Below are 16,992 nucleotides of genomic sequence, written 5' to 3' on the forward strand. Positions count from 1 at the left end.
AAAAAAAAAAAAGTTATGAATTTGCACATGTTTCATGAGTGTTTATGTAAGTATCGCGCTATTTTTGTAGTCTATGTGGTGTACTTTGCGTCAAATGAGAGGTTAGATATGCTATTTTTAGACTCTAACCAGATAAGGGTGTTCCTGTGTGTGTATAGGCTGAACCGCAGCGTCTAATATTCGTTATGACACACAATTATCACCTCACATGAGAGAATTCTTCTGAAGGGAAGGGAAGGTTTTACATCCATTTATTCACCATGAAAACACTTCATATGTTGCTGAAATGCCTGAGCAGAACAAGAAATATGTAAACTGAATAAATACAATGTCACAAAAGACTTTGTAGTTACTTGTAGAGAAGTTTTGTACTTCAGTTATATATATATATTAGACTTGTGGACGAGCGGTTGTTATACGTGAATAGTATGTAAGAAGATAATCTTGGTTCCCTTTTGTCTTGCAATGACAGGAGAGGTAAAGAATAGTATGGGACTATTTTTATTTGTCTTGGAAATATTAACAAAGTCTCTCACACACGAGTGAAGTATAAGTAGAGTCCCGCTAGCTACCTCCCTGTCTCGCTCTCTCTCTCTTTCTCCCAAGTTGCTAAGCCTTTCTCCCTGCTACCTGCCGATTCTATGGCCTCTCTCCTTCTGAGCTCTCTTTCCTAAATTCTGATGAAACAGGGGTCGTGTCACGTGTGTTACACTGTGGTTGGAAAGTTCCAGAAACCTGTGTGTGGGTATGTGTGTATATCACTAGGCTTTGTTCCCCTGCTATTTCGCTGACAAACTACCTGCATCATCTCCTGACATTGCTACTTCCTTATCTGTCGTCAGTTTTTCCTCAGATAACTTGCAAGATCATTTCCCTTTCCCAGGCTCGCATAGAGCTGTCTATCTGTCTATTTATCTATCTATCTATTATGATTTGTAAATATAATATGGACTCATAACATTGCTCGGCTGCGCCGCTGAAGGTCCTCCGACAGCAGTTATCATTGACATATGCTAATCTATTAGTACATAATATTGATTATAATATTGTATACATATAACATTCATAGTAAATAGTAATTATCCAGTAATATTACATTTTAAACAAGTTGTATACATATTTGAATAAATGCATTAAAAGTAAACTATTTAACTGTAATACAGTATGTACTTGGGTTATTGTAGTGAAATGCATACATCCAAGAAAAAAAAAATAGTTTAAAATTAAGATTATGGTAAGAGTTATTAATATTTCATTTAAAGACAATGGTACTGGTATGCCATACATGGGTCATTCTTCTTTGTATTTTTTTTTAAATATAATTAATACTATATACAAAATATGTACACTTCATTCAGGGGGGTTAACATGGATGTAAACTCTCCCCCCACTAAATACTGACTCCAAATTAGCAATTCTTGCATGCATTCTGTGCATTGCGAACAGCAGTACTGCAAATACAATGCAGAAGATTATAAAGACAGTAGGTGCTGGGCTATACACATAATATGGGCTGAACATACTCAAACTCAAATCTTCCCAGGGCTTCATTGTTTCATTGATCAGTCGCATAGTTTAAAAGGTGAAGGCAACTTAATACTTGTGCTCATGTTTAAGTCCATATCAGGCAGTGGGTGGAAATGTTTGTGTGTATGATTGAGAATGGCGTAGTGATTGATGGTGGATAAAGTAGACATGGCTGGTGTAAAGACCGCACAGTAGTCTGATGCTATGTATAATCCTGAGGCTGAAGTATGAGATGGTGGTATATCTGGACAGACTATGTAAACTGATGTGTTATGAGTGAAATAAAAAAACTGTGAGTGTCCGATGCGTTGATGGTGTACAAGCTTATCTGGAGCAAAAGTGAAGTTGCAGTGATTATGAATATTGTCATTTCTGATGATAGCCATTTCACAAGGGACTGTATCAGTAGGCTGAAACGTGAAAATGTACGCAGGACAAAGATTAACAGCATGTAAGGATGTGCGGCACTTTCGTTCAATCGTTGATTCACTTGCGAAAGTGACAGTGTCCCGTCTCTTGGAGACCATGAGGAGTTCGGTGTCTGTGTTGATGTTGATGACCAAAGTGTTGTTATTTTTATAGGGGAAGGGATGTATTTGGTATACTGTGAACAGGTCTTCAGTTATGAATGGTACATGAACTACTAATGATGTTGGGGTTAGTGTTGCTTCTAAATATGGATAATATTGCATGAATTCCCTACTGCGGAACAACGGCTTCAATTTATGTTTATGTATGCCTTGAATAATTATCTGACGTAGCTCATGAACTGGGAGTAAGTCAATTGTGATCTTGCCATCACCAGCATTCGAAATTCCTTGCATAAGTGCCCTGAAACGATCTCTAGTGTTGTCTAATTGTAGTAGAATCGTGTCAATATGTTCTGTGATGATGGAGAAGTGTTGGAAAAGTGTAATGTTTCCTTCCATTTCATTTATTTTATCTACACTCTCGAGAGCTATGTTTTCTGCCTTTTTCAGATTTTTCACAATTGTCTTCATTGCTGAGTTCTGTCCTGTGATGAATTTATCTTGGTATGTTAGTATCTGAGCTATTTTATTAAATTTGTTGTTTATTTCTTTAAGGTCATCCTCTGTAGCCAATCCAAAGATGTTCCCAAGAACTGCGCCACCCAGGTCGAACAAACCGCGCTTTTGGCGAGTACGTGTGATGTTGTTCCTGTCGCTCAGTACCTCCGTTCCATAAGATGGGAGATCTTGGATCATGATGAGCATAGTTGACTTTGCCTGTTCTAGTTTCCATTTCGCTAACTTTACCATTTCATTCACTTCGTTTGTGTTATGTGCTTGTGAAACATAATTTCCTATAATGAAGTCCAGAGTTCGCATCGGCTTCGCAAGACTGTCTAGATAAGTAGGTAATTCATACAAGTAATCTAGTCATATTTCAGTACTCATGACGTCCTTAACGATTGTAGTCGTGGCCGTTGGAGCTATGAGGCATCCTTGTCGTACTATGTGTTGGGGGTCTAAATGCGCATATCCTCTTGCTATGTAGAGGAGAATCCATAGCATAAGTTCCTTCATCGTAACCTACCAAAAAAAAAAAAAATAATAATAATAATTTCCTAATATGGTCATGCTGTGGTCGATGATAGTGATGATGTGCGTTACGGTTGATTGTTATTTCATTTAAAGAAGGAGTTTAAATCGATATTTAATTCTCGTAAATGATGTACTGTAGATTTGATTGGAACAGTTACACCTATGTTTGATTGTTTGGTATATGACCTTAATTTCTTTTTGTAATCATTGTTGTTTTCTTGCTTGGTTTCTTGAGGTACGTTCGCCTGTTCGGTTGTATCCGAGGCTGAATAATTTTTGGATAATTCCCTTGAAACTCGTTTTAAATGGTCAATATGAACTTGTTTCTCCTCGCCACTTGACAGTGACTTAATTAAAACTTTGTTTGCTTTTATGTTAATTACTCTGTATGGGCCCTCAAATTTTGGGGATAATTTAGTCTCGTATGAATGATACCGTAAACAATGTTTCCTAAGCTGATAGGTGAATCTCTTGCCTTCTTGTTAAATGCCTCCGTCATTTCTTCCTTGGACATCGTTAATTGTTTTTTGACTCTTTTGTGTATGTCCTGGAATTCACGTAAACGGAGTTTAGAGTAATCATCGTAATTGCATATGGGCATACTGTCACCTTCTAGGAGCTCATATGGTAGTTTTTTATCTGTTCCATATATAATGAAATGTGGTGTGTCACCTATGGATTTATTTATAGATCCATTAATTGAGGCTTCTACTCTGGGAATCCAATCATCCCAGCTTGCATAATTTTCACTGAGAATGTGTCGTAGCACATCTAATACTTTTTTATTTTGTCTCTCTACCAACCCATTCGATGCTGGGTGATAGGCTAAAACATTAACCTTTTTGATGTTGTATTGTTTACATATTTCTTGTAAGATCTCAGAATTAAATTCTCCTCCATTATCACTTATTAGTACCTTTGGGGTAGTAAAGCGACATATTACATTATCTGCTATTGCCTTTGCTACTGTCTCTGCTGTCTTATCTTTAATTGGAGCTAAAATGGCATAACGGGAAAAATGATCCGTTGCTACGAATAAGTATAGGTTATTATTGTATGATAATGGCATCTTGAGTAAATCAACAGCGACAACGTCCCATGGTTGATGTGGTACAGGGTAATTACCCATCGGTGCAGGTGTGATTGGGTATCCTTTGTGTTTCGCACATGATTCGCATCTGTCTATATGATTGTTTATATCTTTTCGTAATGAAGGCCAGTAATATAACAGCTGGGCTTGGTTGAATGTCTTATCCTTTCCAGGATGTCCTGCATGTGGGCTATCGTGTATCGTTCGTAATACTTGGGGTATCATGTCATTAGGTACTACCAACTGGTTAGTGTTTCTTTGGTGTTTTGGTTGTTTAGAGTTAATCTTGTATAATGTATTATTGACCATTGTGAATTGTTCGAGTGGGACATGCAATTTGGGTAATTCTATGTCATCTCCACTTTCTAACTTGTATATAACTTTAAACCATATTGGGTCAAGTCTTTGTGCCTTTGCGATATCATCGTGGTTTGGGATATTTCCTTTGAGATCTAATGCCGCGACCTGAATTGTGTTCGGGTTCCTAGATAATGCGTCAGCTACTATGTTCATTTTACCTTGTATATAATGAATTTGTACATTGTAGTTTTCAACTGTACATTTCCATCTTGCTCTCCTCCCAGAAAGGAGTTTTTCATTAAACATACCCACCAGTGGTTTATGGTCGGTGAATAAGTGGATTTCGTAACCATATACCAAATCTCGAAACTTTTGTAATGCAAAAACCACTGCAAGTGCCTCTAAGTCTGTAGTGCAATAATTTTTCTCTGCACCTCTTGTTTGTCTGCTGGCAAATGCAATTGGTTGATTTTTTCCTCTTTTATCTTCCTGCATCAGTACAGCCCCTAATCCTTTAACTGATGCGTCTGTACAAATAAGAAATGATTTTGTGTAATCTGGATATGCTAAACAAGGTGCATTTGCTAGTTTAATTTGTAGATTGTTAAATGCCCTTTTTTGTTCTTCTTCCCATTGGAATACAGCATCTTTTTTGAGTAGTTGGAATAGAGGAAAGGCTATATGAGAGAACTGTGGTACGAATGACCTATAGTACCCAGCCAGACCTAAAAATTGTCTAACTTCGTCAGTCGTAGTGGGTTCAGGAAAATCTCTCACTGCCTGTATATTGTCATCAGTGGTGTGAATACCATTAGAACTTAATTTGTGGCTAGGAAATTTATTTCCTTAAAGCAAAATTTGCATTTAGAAAGTTTAATTTTTAAACCAGCATCACTAAGCTTTTGTAAGAGTAAGTATAATTTCCTGAGATGATCCTTAATATTCTTCGGTGCGATTATAATATTGTCAAGATAAACAAATATTCCTTGTCCTAAAATTCCGGATAATACGTAATTCATAAGACGCTGGAAAGTGTCTGGGGCTGTCCTCAGTCCCATTGGCATTCTTGTATATTGATAATGGCCTCTGTTTGTGGAAAAGGCAGTGTATTTACGTGACTCCTTAGATACCGGAATCTGTTAATAGCCGTTTAGGAGATCGATGGTTGAGAATATATTATTCTCAGGACCAATATTCTGTAGAACGTCGCTTAGCAATGGCCTGGGAAATCTGACTGGGATTGTATGATTATTTAGTTTACGGTAATCTACTACCGCACGCATTTCTCCATTTCGTTTGGGCACGAAGAATAATGGGGCATTTCAAGGGGAGACTGAAGGCTCAATAATTCCAAGTTTTAACATTTCATCGACATACTGATTTGCAAGTGTACCTTGGGAGTGTGGTATGCGGTAAGCTGGTACGAAAATTGGTGGTGTTTCTGGGTGCACATTAATCTTGTGATTATTCAAGTTAGTACACCCTAATTGTTCTCCGGGCAATGCTACGGTGTCCCTGTGTGTTTCCAGCAGGGTTAAAAAATCATTTTTTTCATTAAATTCACCTGAGTGAATTAAATTCTCTTTTATTCTTTCTCTATCCGTAGATTTTATCTCACTTGTCACTCCAGCTATAACTGTTTCCTTCACAGGGGCAGGACACTTTTCAATATTAACTATGCAAGTCCCCTTTTTCAACTGAACTTCCCCATTCATGTGATTAATTATGAATATCTGAGTTTGCCCTTCGTCGTTCGTATGACATAATGAGTTTTCTACTGACAATCCCTTTACATAATTCTTCAAAGACAAGAACAGTACTATTCCGTAATTTGCTCTTTATGGTAACTTTCATGTAGGAATTAGGTGGTATAACTAAATCATTAGTGAGATGGGCTGGAAAAATTGATAAATCAGTACTGTTATCTGGGTCACTAATTCTGGAGGATGGGGCTGGTGGTGGGAGTGTATCTATACACTCATCTGTTTGTGTATGTTTGTTTAAGCCTTTAATATTACCAATTCTTTTTGGCTCTCTTTTACCAATCGGTGAGGGCTCTGATGGTATTTCCTCTATGAATTCATTGCCAAAGTCTATTCCATTCATTTGTGGGAGTATAGTTATGTTCTCTGCTCTCATGGATCTTAAGCCCAGTAACATATGAGCTTTAATTGCTAAGTTTTCAACGATATAGAAAAATGCAGAGAATGGTCTTGTAGTCTCTGTGAAACTGATATTTAATCTTATCATACCTTTCACTGTAATTTGTTTTCCATCTACCGTGTATAAATCTAAATCAGCTTCATCCAGAAAAGTTACTTTCTTCTTATTTTTAAGAATTCTATTTATTTCTTCATGTGTTATTAAGTTCACTGGAGAGCCTGTATCTAAATATAAGGAAACGTTTTGATCTTCACATACAGCTGGTATCAAGATACACTCATTTCCCAACATGCCTCCTATGTGAATTTTAGACTTTTTTTTCTTTACGTTTGTTCGTTTTTTGTCATAACTTGGTCTTCCCCCGATTTGAACATAGACACAATTTTTTCTACTGTTTTGCAGTCACTGGTCCAGTGCCCTTGGTATCTATGATGCCTACAGTAAGGACCAAATCCTTGTGTCTTTTGTTTGTCCTCTTTTGCTTTGATAAAGCATTCATACCTTGTGTGTCCTGGTTTTGCACAATAATGACATAGAATGGACCTATCCCTTGACTGTGACCTACGAGGTGACTTCCCATGAGTAGTGTTGTTTATGGTGCGAGACCTGCTCGGGCTGCGTGAAAACTTATGAAACTGCCTGTAGCCTGGCATCTGTGATCGAGGCCTCGTCAGATTTGGTTGTTTGCTCTGGCTGCTTTCGGGTCGCGATCGATTTTGTTCTCTGTTTGGGGTCGGTGTAGATGTTTTCACAGCTGATACTGTCTCAGGTACCCTCATTCTACTAGAATGTGCATGTGTGTCGACCATACCTGCTTTACTGTACTGCATCTCTACTTCGTTCATTAAGTCTAGTAAGCACATGCCTGGGGTGTACGCGATCGTCTTGGCGATCTTAAGGGTCCTATCAGGTAATTTACACAAGGCAGCTACATAACCAATGATGTCCACGACGAGGTCTGGGGACATCTTTCCATCATCTGTTATCCAATTTGAGTTTTCCAAAGCAACTAACAATGTTCTTTAGATTGTGGAGACATCCGCAGTTATTTCACTGAGCACATGGTTTGTAGTGTGCTCCCTTACAAGATCTACAATTTTATGTACTTCTGGAATTATACCTGGCAAGAAGTTCATACCTCCAGAAAATTTCTTCAAAAAGTCAGTTTTAAATTCATCATATGTCCTAGCTTTATGGGGCTTGTCCGAGCGCAATAAATTGCTTGCTGGACATCTTTCCTAGCTTATGCAAGATGAAAAAATAGCAATTTTCTCTTGTTCATCTAGTATGTGGCGGTTGATGAACATTTGTTCGCACTGACTGACTAATGAAATGACATCAATGCGATCTTTGTCTGTGCCAGAGAATTTTGGGGCAGTTTTATCCTCATGGTACACAAACACATGAGGTGTGGTTGTTAGATCCTCGGTATTTGTTTCTTGATTCATTTTCACTGCTCTGTTAATTTAACTTGGACTTGTTTATCGTTGTGTGAGGGAATGGTGGAATATGTTCGACCGGACCGGTGAACCCAGTTAAGTATATTGGCATACGTGTGCAAGTCAGCGACAAAGTCCTCACTTGCTATGTCAGAGGGGGTTTCCCACTCATCATCTGAAACTGCCGTATTTGTTTCTTGGTCTTTAGTTTGTGGTGAGGTTTGTACAAGGGGTTGGTTGCCTTGGTGCTCTCTTAATTGTGAGTCTGTTGTTGTGGCTAATTGTGTGTCATCTGGTGTGTTGCCTTGGTGCTCTCTTAATTGTGAGTCTGTTGTTGTGGCTAATTGTGTGTCATCTGGTGTGTTGCCTTGGTGCTCTCTTAATTGTAAGTCTGTTGTTGTGGCTAATTGTGTGTCATCTGGTATTAACGTGGGTGGTGGCGAAAATATTCCAGTCATTAAGATATGGTGTTATGAAATATGCCTTTTGTTTATTTATGTCCTAACAAAATATATGAGTAAATAAGTTGAAATATATGATAGATAGTGAGTGTATAAGTGTATATATGGAAATAAGTAAAAAAAAGTTGAATTTAGCTAATTTTAGCATTGAGAAGAAACGAGTAAAAATAATTTTACCCACTTGATACAGATCGTAGAGGTGTGTCGATACAAAAGTCGATCTCGGAAGAAAAATGCAGGGTTGATTGAAGATCTCTTGATAATTCTAGTGCTGTGTTGATGGACGATATTACTCAGGAAATTCCATGGCCTGGTGCTTGTGGTGGTTAACAGCTGTCCCAGGCAAACCTCAGCATAGAACGTCGAATTTCCAACTCAATACTGTGGAAATAAATGAGTATGAGTAGGAGCTATGTGAATAATGAGTAATGAGTAGTGGGTGAGAAGTGCCTGGTGTCAGTCACACGTTGTTTGGCGTGGCAAACTCGCGTTGTGATGTCATCTCAGCACATGGTGACGTCGGCTTCCCACACTGGTAGCTGTGGTGAATACTGAGTAGCGATGCTTAAGCTGGGTGAAGAAAGATGAGTAAGTCGCGTTATAAATGTGGCTCTGGTGTTTTGCTGCGTGTCTTGACCTCTGCGTCAGCAATGGAGGTAGGCGGGAGAGAGTGGTTGGGGTATGTTAGCTTGTTGCTTTAATATTTCCTCTTCTTTACTTGCTTTGTTTTTTATTCTTCTTGCAGCTGCTTGAAGTTACATGAAGATTATAGAGTTGTTTTGTAGACTTATAGGCTATTTGCATTGTAGGCTTGATTTTGTAGGAATTCACTGTAGAACTGAAGCTAATCTTGTACAGTGTCGCCTGCTTTTGTAGAAATTCACTGTTGATTCGAAGACGAGGTGCGTTCTTTCGCTGCTACCAAATGTCACAAAAGACTTTGTAGTTACTTGTAGAGAAGTTTTGTACTTCAGTTATATATATATTAGACTTGTGGACGAGCGGTTGTTATACGTGGGTAGCTTTTAAGTAGATAATCTTGGTTCCCTTTTGTCTTGCAATGAGAGGAGAGGTAAAGAATAGTATGGGACTATTTTTATTTGTCTTGGAAATAATAACAAAGTCTCTCACACACGAGTGAAGTATAAGTAGAGTCCCGCTAGCTACCTCCCTGTCTCGCTCTCTCTCTCTCTCTCTCCCAAGTTGCTAAGCCTTTCTCCCTACTACCTGCCGATTCTATGGCCTCTCTCCTTCTGAGCTCTCTTTCCTAAATTCTGATGAAACAGGGGTCGTGTCACGTGTGTTACACTGTGGTTGGAAAGTTCCAGAAACCTGTGTGTGAGTATGTGTGTATGTCACTAGGCTTTGTTCCCCTGCTATTTCGCTGACAAACTACCTGTATCATCTCCTGACATTGCTACTTCCTAATCTGTTGTCAGCTCTTCCTCAGATAACTTGCAAGGTCATTTCCCTTTCCCAGGCTCACATGGAGCTGTCTATCTGTCTATTTATCTATCTATCTATTATGATTTGTAAATATAATATGGACTCATAACAACAATACTGATAAATAAAAGTATAATTACGAATGTTTTCCCTCTTTTTTTATCATCTATATGCCTGTATGGAGTTGTTTTTTTATTATGGGTTGTATAATTTGTGTGGAAAGAGATGAGAAGGAAAGAGAGGAGAAAGATAATGGGAGCAGGTGTGTAGCGACAACCCCCCCGGTCATGCAGTTGTCAAAGAACGATATGGCCAGAGATAACCACGGCTGGCTGGTGGAGGAAGGTTTAATGATGATGAGGTAAGTTATAGTTATAAGCGTACAATAAAAAAGAAATATGAAAATACTTCCAGCAAATATATATATATATATATATATATATATATATAGATAGATAGATAGATAGACAGATAGATAGATAGATAGATACCATATATAAGAGGAAAACAGTACAATAAAATCAATAATTACACAAGTAAAATTAGTAAAGGAGAAAAACAACTTACCTGTTATACTTGTAGGGTTGTGGGTTGTACAGTGGGCAGAGAGAGCGAGCGCGAGAGACGCCTGTGTCTCTCCCCTCCCTTCCCAGGTGAAAAGCGAACAGTGATAAGCAGTTTCTGTCTGGGAAACACACACTCTTCCTTTTCTTGACTTGCTTGCATTCGTATTCATTTTTACACTAATATTTTTTTTTTATGCGAAGAAGAAGGAACCAAAGGCCGCGAGCCCGCAATTATTGTTCCTTCCAAGAGAAAAACAAAATACAAGGGAGAGCCAAATTCAAGATCCGATCATTTCGAGATGCCTGGACACACTGCGTGTGAAAGACTGGAGATCATAGGCAGTAGGAAACACAGACAGAGGGAGACAGTTCCAGAGCTGACCTGTTGCATAAATGAAGAACTGGGAGTAACGGTTAACTTTTGCATTAGGGAGCTGGACAGAAAAGGAATGAGGGTTTGCTGCCCGTCGCAGAGGTGGAGGAATGCATGTAGACAGTTCAGAGGAGCAGTGACCATTGAAGTAGCGATAGAAAAGAGATAAAGATGCAACAGTGCGGTGAAGAGACAGAGGTTAAAGGGAGTCAGTAAGAGGAGGAGAGTTAATGAGACGAAAAGCCTTTGCCCCCACCCTATTGAGAAGAGCTGTATGTGGAGAGCCTCCCCACACATGAGAGTTGTACTCCACACAGGGGCGGATAAAACCCCTGTATAGAGTCAACAATTGTGCAGGGGTAAAGAAGGAACGGAGTCGGCTTAACACACCCAATCTCTTGGAAGCAGATTTTACAAGAGATGTAATATAATCTTTCCAAGATAAGTCTCGAGTAAATGAAACCCCAAGCATGTTCAAGGATGATGCAGGATTAAGCTGAATATTATTAAACATTAGTGGGTATACCTTTGGAAGATTTTGTCGGGTTGAATAGTGTAGAAACTGAGTCTTTGACGCATTAAAAATAACCAGATTAATTTTACCCCGGTCTGAGATACGAGCCAAGTTAGACATTAGGTGTGCCATAGCCTAATCCCTTGTTTGTTGAAGTAACTTCTGAGATAGACATTGTGGGAACCAATTGGAAAGATGAAGGGTGGAGTCATCAGCGTACGAGTGGATAGGGTTAGATGTACAGTTTAGATGGTCACTGATGAATAAAAGGAAGAGAGTTGGTGATAGGACAGAGACCTGAGGAACACCACTGTTGATAGATCTAGGAGAAGAATGAAGGCCGTCTACAACAACGGCTATAGAATGACCAGAAAGGAAGCTAGAGATGAAGGCACAGATAGAAGGATAGAAACCGTAAAAGGACAGTTTGGAAATTAATGATTTATGCCAGACTCGATCGAAAGCATTAGAGATGTCAAGTGCAATGGCAAAGCTTTCACCAAAGTCCCGAAAGAAGGATGACCAGGAGTCTGAAAGGTAGGTGAGAAGATCGCCAGTGGAGTGTCCCTGACGGAAACCGTACTGACGATCAGAAAGAAGGTTGTGGTAGGAAGGATGGTTTAAAATTTTTCTATTAAGAATTAATTCGATAACTTTTGAGATACAAGATGTTAAAGCAATTGGACGATAGTTAGAGGGTTGGGAATTGTCACCCTGCTTTGGGATTGGCTGAATGAGAGCAAATTTCCAGCAAGAAGGAAAGGTACAAGGTGACAGACAAAAGTGAAAGAGTTTGCCTAGGCAGGGTGTAAGCAGAGAAGTACAGTTCTTGAGAACAACAGGAGGGACTCCATCAGGACCATATGCCTTATTAGTATTGAGGCCTGTGATGGCAGAAAATTCATCAGCTGAAGAAATTTTAATGTCAGCCATGAGGAAGTCAGATGGGGGAAGTGATGGAGGAACAGCACCGGAATCGTCTAAGGTGGAATTGGAGAGGGAAGTCTGAGTGAAGAGATCTGCTTTATCAGTAGAAGAAATAGCTACAGAGCCATCAGAGTAGAAAAAGGGAGGGAAGGATAATGAGGTAAAGTTGTTAGAAAGGTTTTTGGCAAGGTGCCAGAAGGAGCGGGAAGAATTCGAGTTGGATAGTTGAGAGCATTTAGTACGGATGAAATTAGTTTTAGCAGAGCAATGAACAGACTTACCACGATCCCGGGCAGAAACGTATAAAAGATGCGATTCAGGGGTGGGTTGGCTCCGTTACCCTTTATTGGCCCTCTCCTTGTTGCAGACAGCATTAGAACAAGTGTGATTAAACCAAGACTTGCTTCCATTAGTCAAAGGATATGAGAAAGGATTGTATGCTTCCATGTCCAAGAGAATAACCTCCGTAATGCACAAGGCACACTTAGATGGCACCCGACCATGGAAGCAATAATCATTCCAGGGAAAATCAAACGAGTACTGCCTGAGGGCCTCCCAATCCGCAGCTCCAAAGTGCCACAGACGACGTTTCTTTGGAGGGTCCACAGGCCGTACATGAGCGATAGGACAAGTTAAGGTGATGAGGTTGTGATCGGAGGAGCCCAACGGAGAGAAAAGATTAACAGTGTAAGCAGATGCATTGGTTGTAAGGAAGAGGTCAAGTATGTTGGAGCTCTCTCCAAGGCGGTCAGGGATACAGGTAGGATGCTGTGCAAGCTGCTCTAGGTCATTAAGGTAGAAAAGGTGTAGGCTTGTTCACCAGGTGGATCAGTGAAAGGAGAGGAGAGCCAAAGGTTGTGGTAACATTGAAATCTCCTAGAATGGAGATTTCAAAGAAAGGAGAAATGGATAGGATGTGTTCCATCGTAGAAGTAAGACAGTCAAAGAATTTTTGATAGTCAGAAGAATTAGGAGATAAGTAAACAGCACAGATATATTTAGTCAGAGAATGACAGGAAAGCTGAAGCCAGAGTGTAGAGAATTCAGAAGAATCGAGTTCAGGAACACGAAACAAGTCGTTGCGTATATATACACAACAGCCACCTTTGGCTTTAAAATGAGTATAGAGAAAGTGGGAGGAACAGAAAAGGGTCAGCTGTCATTTGCCTCAGACAGCTGAGTCTCTGTTAGAAAAAGAAGGTGAAGTTTAGAGAAGGAGAGGTGGTGCTCAACAGAGTGAAAGTTAGAGGAAAGGCCGCGAATGTTGCAGAAATGAAGACGAAGAGAGTTAAACAGTTGTTCCAAGTAGCTCGAGTCGTCGCCGGGAGAGGAGCGGATGGTGGGGGCATTTATGGTCCCCTCCCCTGGGGACTCGGAGGCCACGTGTTGAGCTGCCATGATTTTGTTTATTTTTTATTTTGGAAAAGGAGATGTAGTGTGTACTGTGCACGTAGTCTGGTGTTGATAGTTAGAGAAACTTGTATTGGAGAGCATGCTGGTCATCTCTCTGTGGTACTGAAACATTGAGAAAGTTCAGCAAAGGGGGATGGTCGGGACCTGGTCCCGAAGACTTAGGGGAGTAAAAGATGGATATCCACTCATGACTGATTCACGAGATGTATTGGCCACCTGAAAGGTTTGGAGGGAAGAGCAGGTCTGTGTCAATATCTCCCAGACCTTCGTTCCCAACCCAAAATTGTTCACATTTTTGTACAGATCGCGCTGCAGTGAGGCCACCGGCCACACCCCGGTAAAGCATCGTTCGAGGCTGGCGTCCATGGAGGGGTCATGGTAATACGATGAGCAAGGAAAAGAATTTACGTAATGAAGTGTCAGAGAGGATACAACAGGGAAGGAGTGATGGAGATACATTACAGGTGGTTTAATTGAATAATGAGGTGGGCATGAAAGAATAGAACTCGTGACACAAATATATTGTAATGACTACGTTATTGTATGGAAGCAAAGCTTGAATTTAGCAGAAGGAATCCAAATCAAGACTAAGAGAAGTGGAAATGACTTGTTTTAGATGACCATGTAGGCAGCAAAGAGAGTCAGGCCAACAAATTACAAAGTTCAGGAGAGGTGTGGTGTTTAGGCGGATGCACTGGAATGAGTTAAGTGAAGCAACTGGAGTAGTGTGACTATTTGTAGCGAATGGAGAGTGAAAGAGTGGTTAGGAGAGTATATGTGAGTTGGAGTGGAGAGGTAAGTTATTGAAAGTGGTGTGTAATGGAGGTATTGCAATCTGTTGATGAAGGACAGGGCGACGTCGATGGGGTTTGTTCCTTGCCAGCAACTGTGGAATTACGACGTTTGGCTATGGATAAGTATACCGACTGCCACATATGCTGGATTTTGCAAAGATGAGTTTAGAAAATGTAATCCCAACCTGATGACATGTTAACGTATTGGAAGTCATCTATTGGTTAAAATTCCGTGTGATACAAAAATAAGCAGAGTCAGTCAGGATGGCATTTTTCACACTTACGTAAAATTCATTCCTTGGGCTAAGTATTCCACAACGTTGTTCACAGCTCCCTCGAACTCTAGCCGTCTACCCTCTGGAGCCATAGGATCGTTCACCCAAAATATCTTGTTATTAGGGAGACTCTCGATGGCTACTACTAGTTTGGGTGCTACCATGAACCTGTGTATTGGAAAGATAATTATATTACAGAATGAGTTAATGTAATTCTCTCTCTCTCTCTCTCTCTCTCTCTCTCTCAAACTCTCTCTCTCTCTCTCAAACTCTCTCTCTCTCTCTCTCACACACACACACACACACACAGCTTGATGTGAATATATCAACTCAGATTTTATCCTTGCCTGAATAACTTTTTTGAGATATTATGAACTGATCGAGAAAGCAAATCTATCTATCTATTGCCAGACGCCATAATCCCGTAAAGGGTGGCCATTTGACTCTGAGTTATTTATTATACGGGGAGGGGCACTAACCCTCCACGAACCCACTTGTTGACATTTAGGGAGCACGTATGGTTTGGTTATATGGTTACCATCCAACGTTGTTAATGGTTTCTTGGCTTACAGGAAACCATTTGGCTTGTCATTAAATGTAAGGCCACCTGTAAAGAAAAGAAAGGCAATAAGAAGTGACAGGAAAGATGGGGGAAATAGGAAGAGAGGAGGGCAGGGACAGAAAAAGAATGATAAAGGCTAAGGAGGAAGTAGGCAGAACTACATCAAGTGAGTGGATGATGGTCGCCACCACCTACCACTAAGAAAGCAAATCCTCAATGAATATTCGCTTTACAGTACATTACCAAAGTCGTGAAAGAAACTGGCGGAATATCAAATCACATTACTAATTTTGAACTCTTTCTGGAATTTTGATTCAGTTATATGTAAATTTCTCATGCTGAAAGTCACAGTGGTTACAGTATCTTATCTTAGAAAGCAAGAGATCTCGAACTTTGTTTGTACTGCAAACACAAGCAATTTATCGATTTCAAATCCTGCATCACCCGGTATATTCTTTTTAATCACGTCCATAACTTTCGTCGCTTCTCCCTGGCGTCTGTTCTCATAAAACTGAAAATATTTGAGTCGTAAAAGAAATCACGTACGAAATCTTCTATCATCAGTTCAGATTAATTGACAAATCAGTGTTTATACCACTCACTCCGAGAAAACACTCTTCTTCACCTTCCTTCAAACTATCAGAACCATTTAAAAATGATTATAAATGATTTTTCTTGTCCTTCCTTTTCTGTAACTCCCAAACAATCTGCCTACCCCCTTCCGTTTTATTTCATTCGTATCAAAAAACCTTATAACAACTGTTTCCCTCTCAATAAAGTATTTACCACCTCTAATGCTATATTTCATCTTCATCCTGCATGCTTACTTTGAAAATTTATCTGGGAAGAGAGGAAGGTGAGAGTGGAGTGTGATCCCTTCTTGTTTGTCCCAGGTTGCCACTTGCCGAAGTTTTGACCCTGGAGGAGAGTAAGGCAGATGCACCAGCATGCTTACCCTGTGACAGAAAGATAAAAGATAGTGCAATTATTGATTAATTTAACTAACTAGCGGCCAAGTAAAACTAATTAATGGTGATAAATATTACTACTACCACTTCTGCTATTATATACTACCAATACTACTGCTACCACTACTTTTGAAGATATGCAGTTTCTTCCTGTGTATTCTGAGAAAAAATGGAACTGCATACCCAACCTTGTGACACGTATGCCGATTTGAAAGAACTGCAAATTATTATAATTATAATAATAATAATAATAATTATTATTATTATTATTATTATTATTCTAGTAGTAGTAGTAGTAGTAGTACTAGTAGTAGTAGTAGTGGTGGTGGTGGTGGTGGTGGGGGTAGTAGTAGTAGTAGTAGTAGTAGTAGTAGTAGCAGCAGCAGGAGCAGCAGCAGCAGCAGCAGCAGCAGCAGTAGTAGTAGTAGTAGTAGCAGTTAGCGGATGGTAGCCCATTCCACAACATGTACACACGATCAAAATGTATGTTTACACTTTGCCGTTTTTAAGCTATGAAATAACTGAAGAGTGATTTGCAAATCATCTCTAGTCATTCCTCATTTCTGTGTTAAGCTATGTTTATTAACCAAACATAAAACGTGAAGTTTA

At 39.6% G+C, this 16,992-nt stretch overlaps 1 protein-coding gene across 1 annotated transcript in view; it reads right to left on the reverse strand.

Moving 5' to 3' along the window:
• Positions 1 to 16,364, reverse strand: part of LOC145397102 (glutamate receptor ionotropic, kainate 4-like) — a 52,977-nt gene extending 36,613 nt beyond the window's left edge. The window contains exons 1-2 of the mRNA XM_080270305.1: positions 16,243 to 16,364; positions 14,863 to 15,021 (exon numbers count right to left, since the gene is read on the reverse strand). Of these exons, the coding sequence (XP_080126431.1) occupies positions 14,863 to 15,021; positions 16,243 to 16,364 (281 nt within the window). The remainder of the gene's footprint in view (positions 1 to 14,862; positions 15,022 to 16,242) is intronic.
• Positions 16,365 to 16,992: the final 628 nt, after the last annotated feature.

This window comes from Coenobita brevimanus, chromosome 40, assembly GCF_032717465.1.
Source record: "Coenobita brevimanus isolate Jiangsu-jjx chromosome 40, ASM3271746v2, whole genome shotgun sequence".
In the NCBI taxonomy this organism is placed as follows: Eukaryota; Metazoa; Arthropoda; class Malacostraca; order Decapoda; family Coenobitidae; genus Coenobita; species Coenobita brevimanus.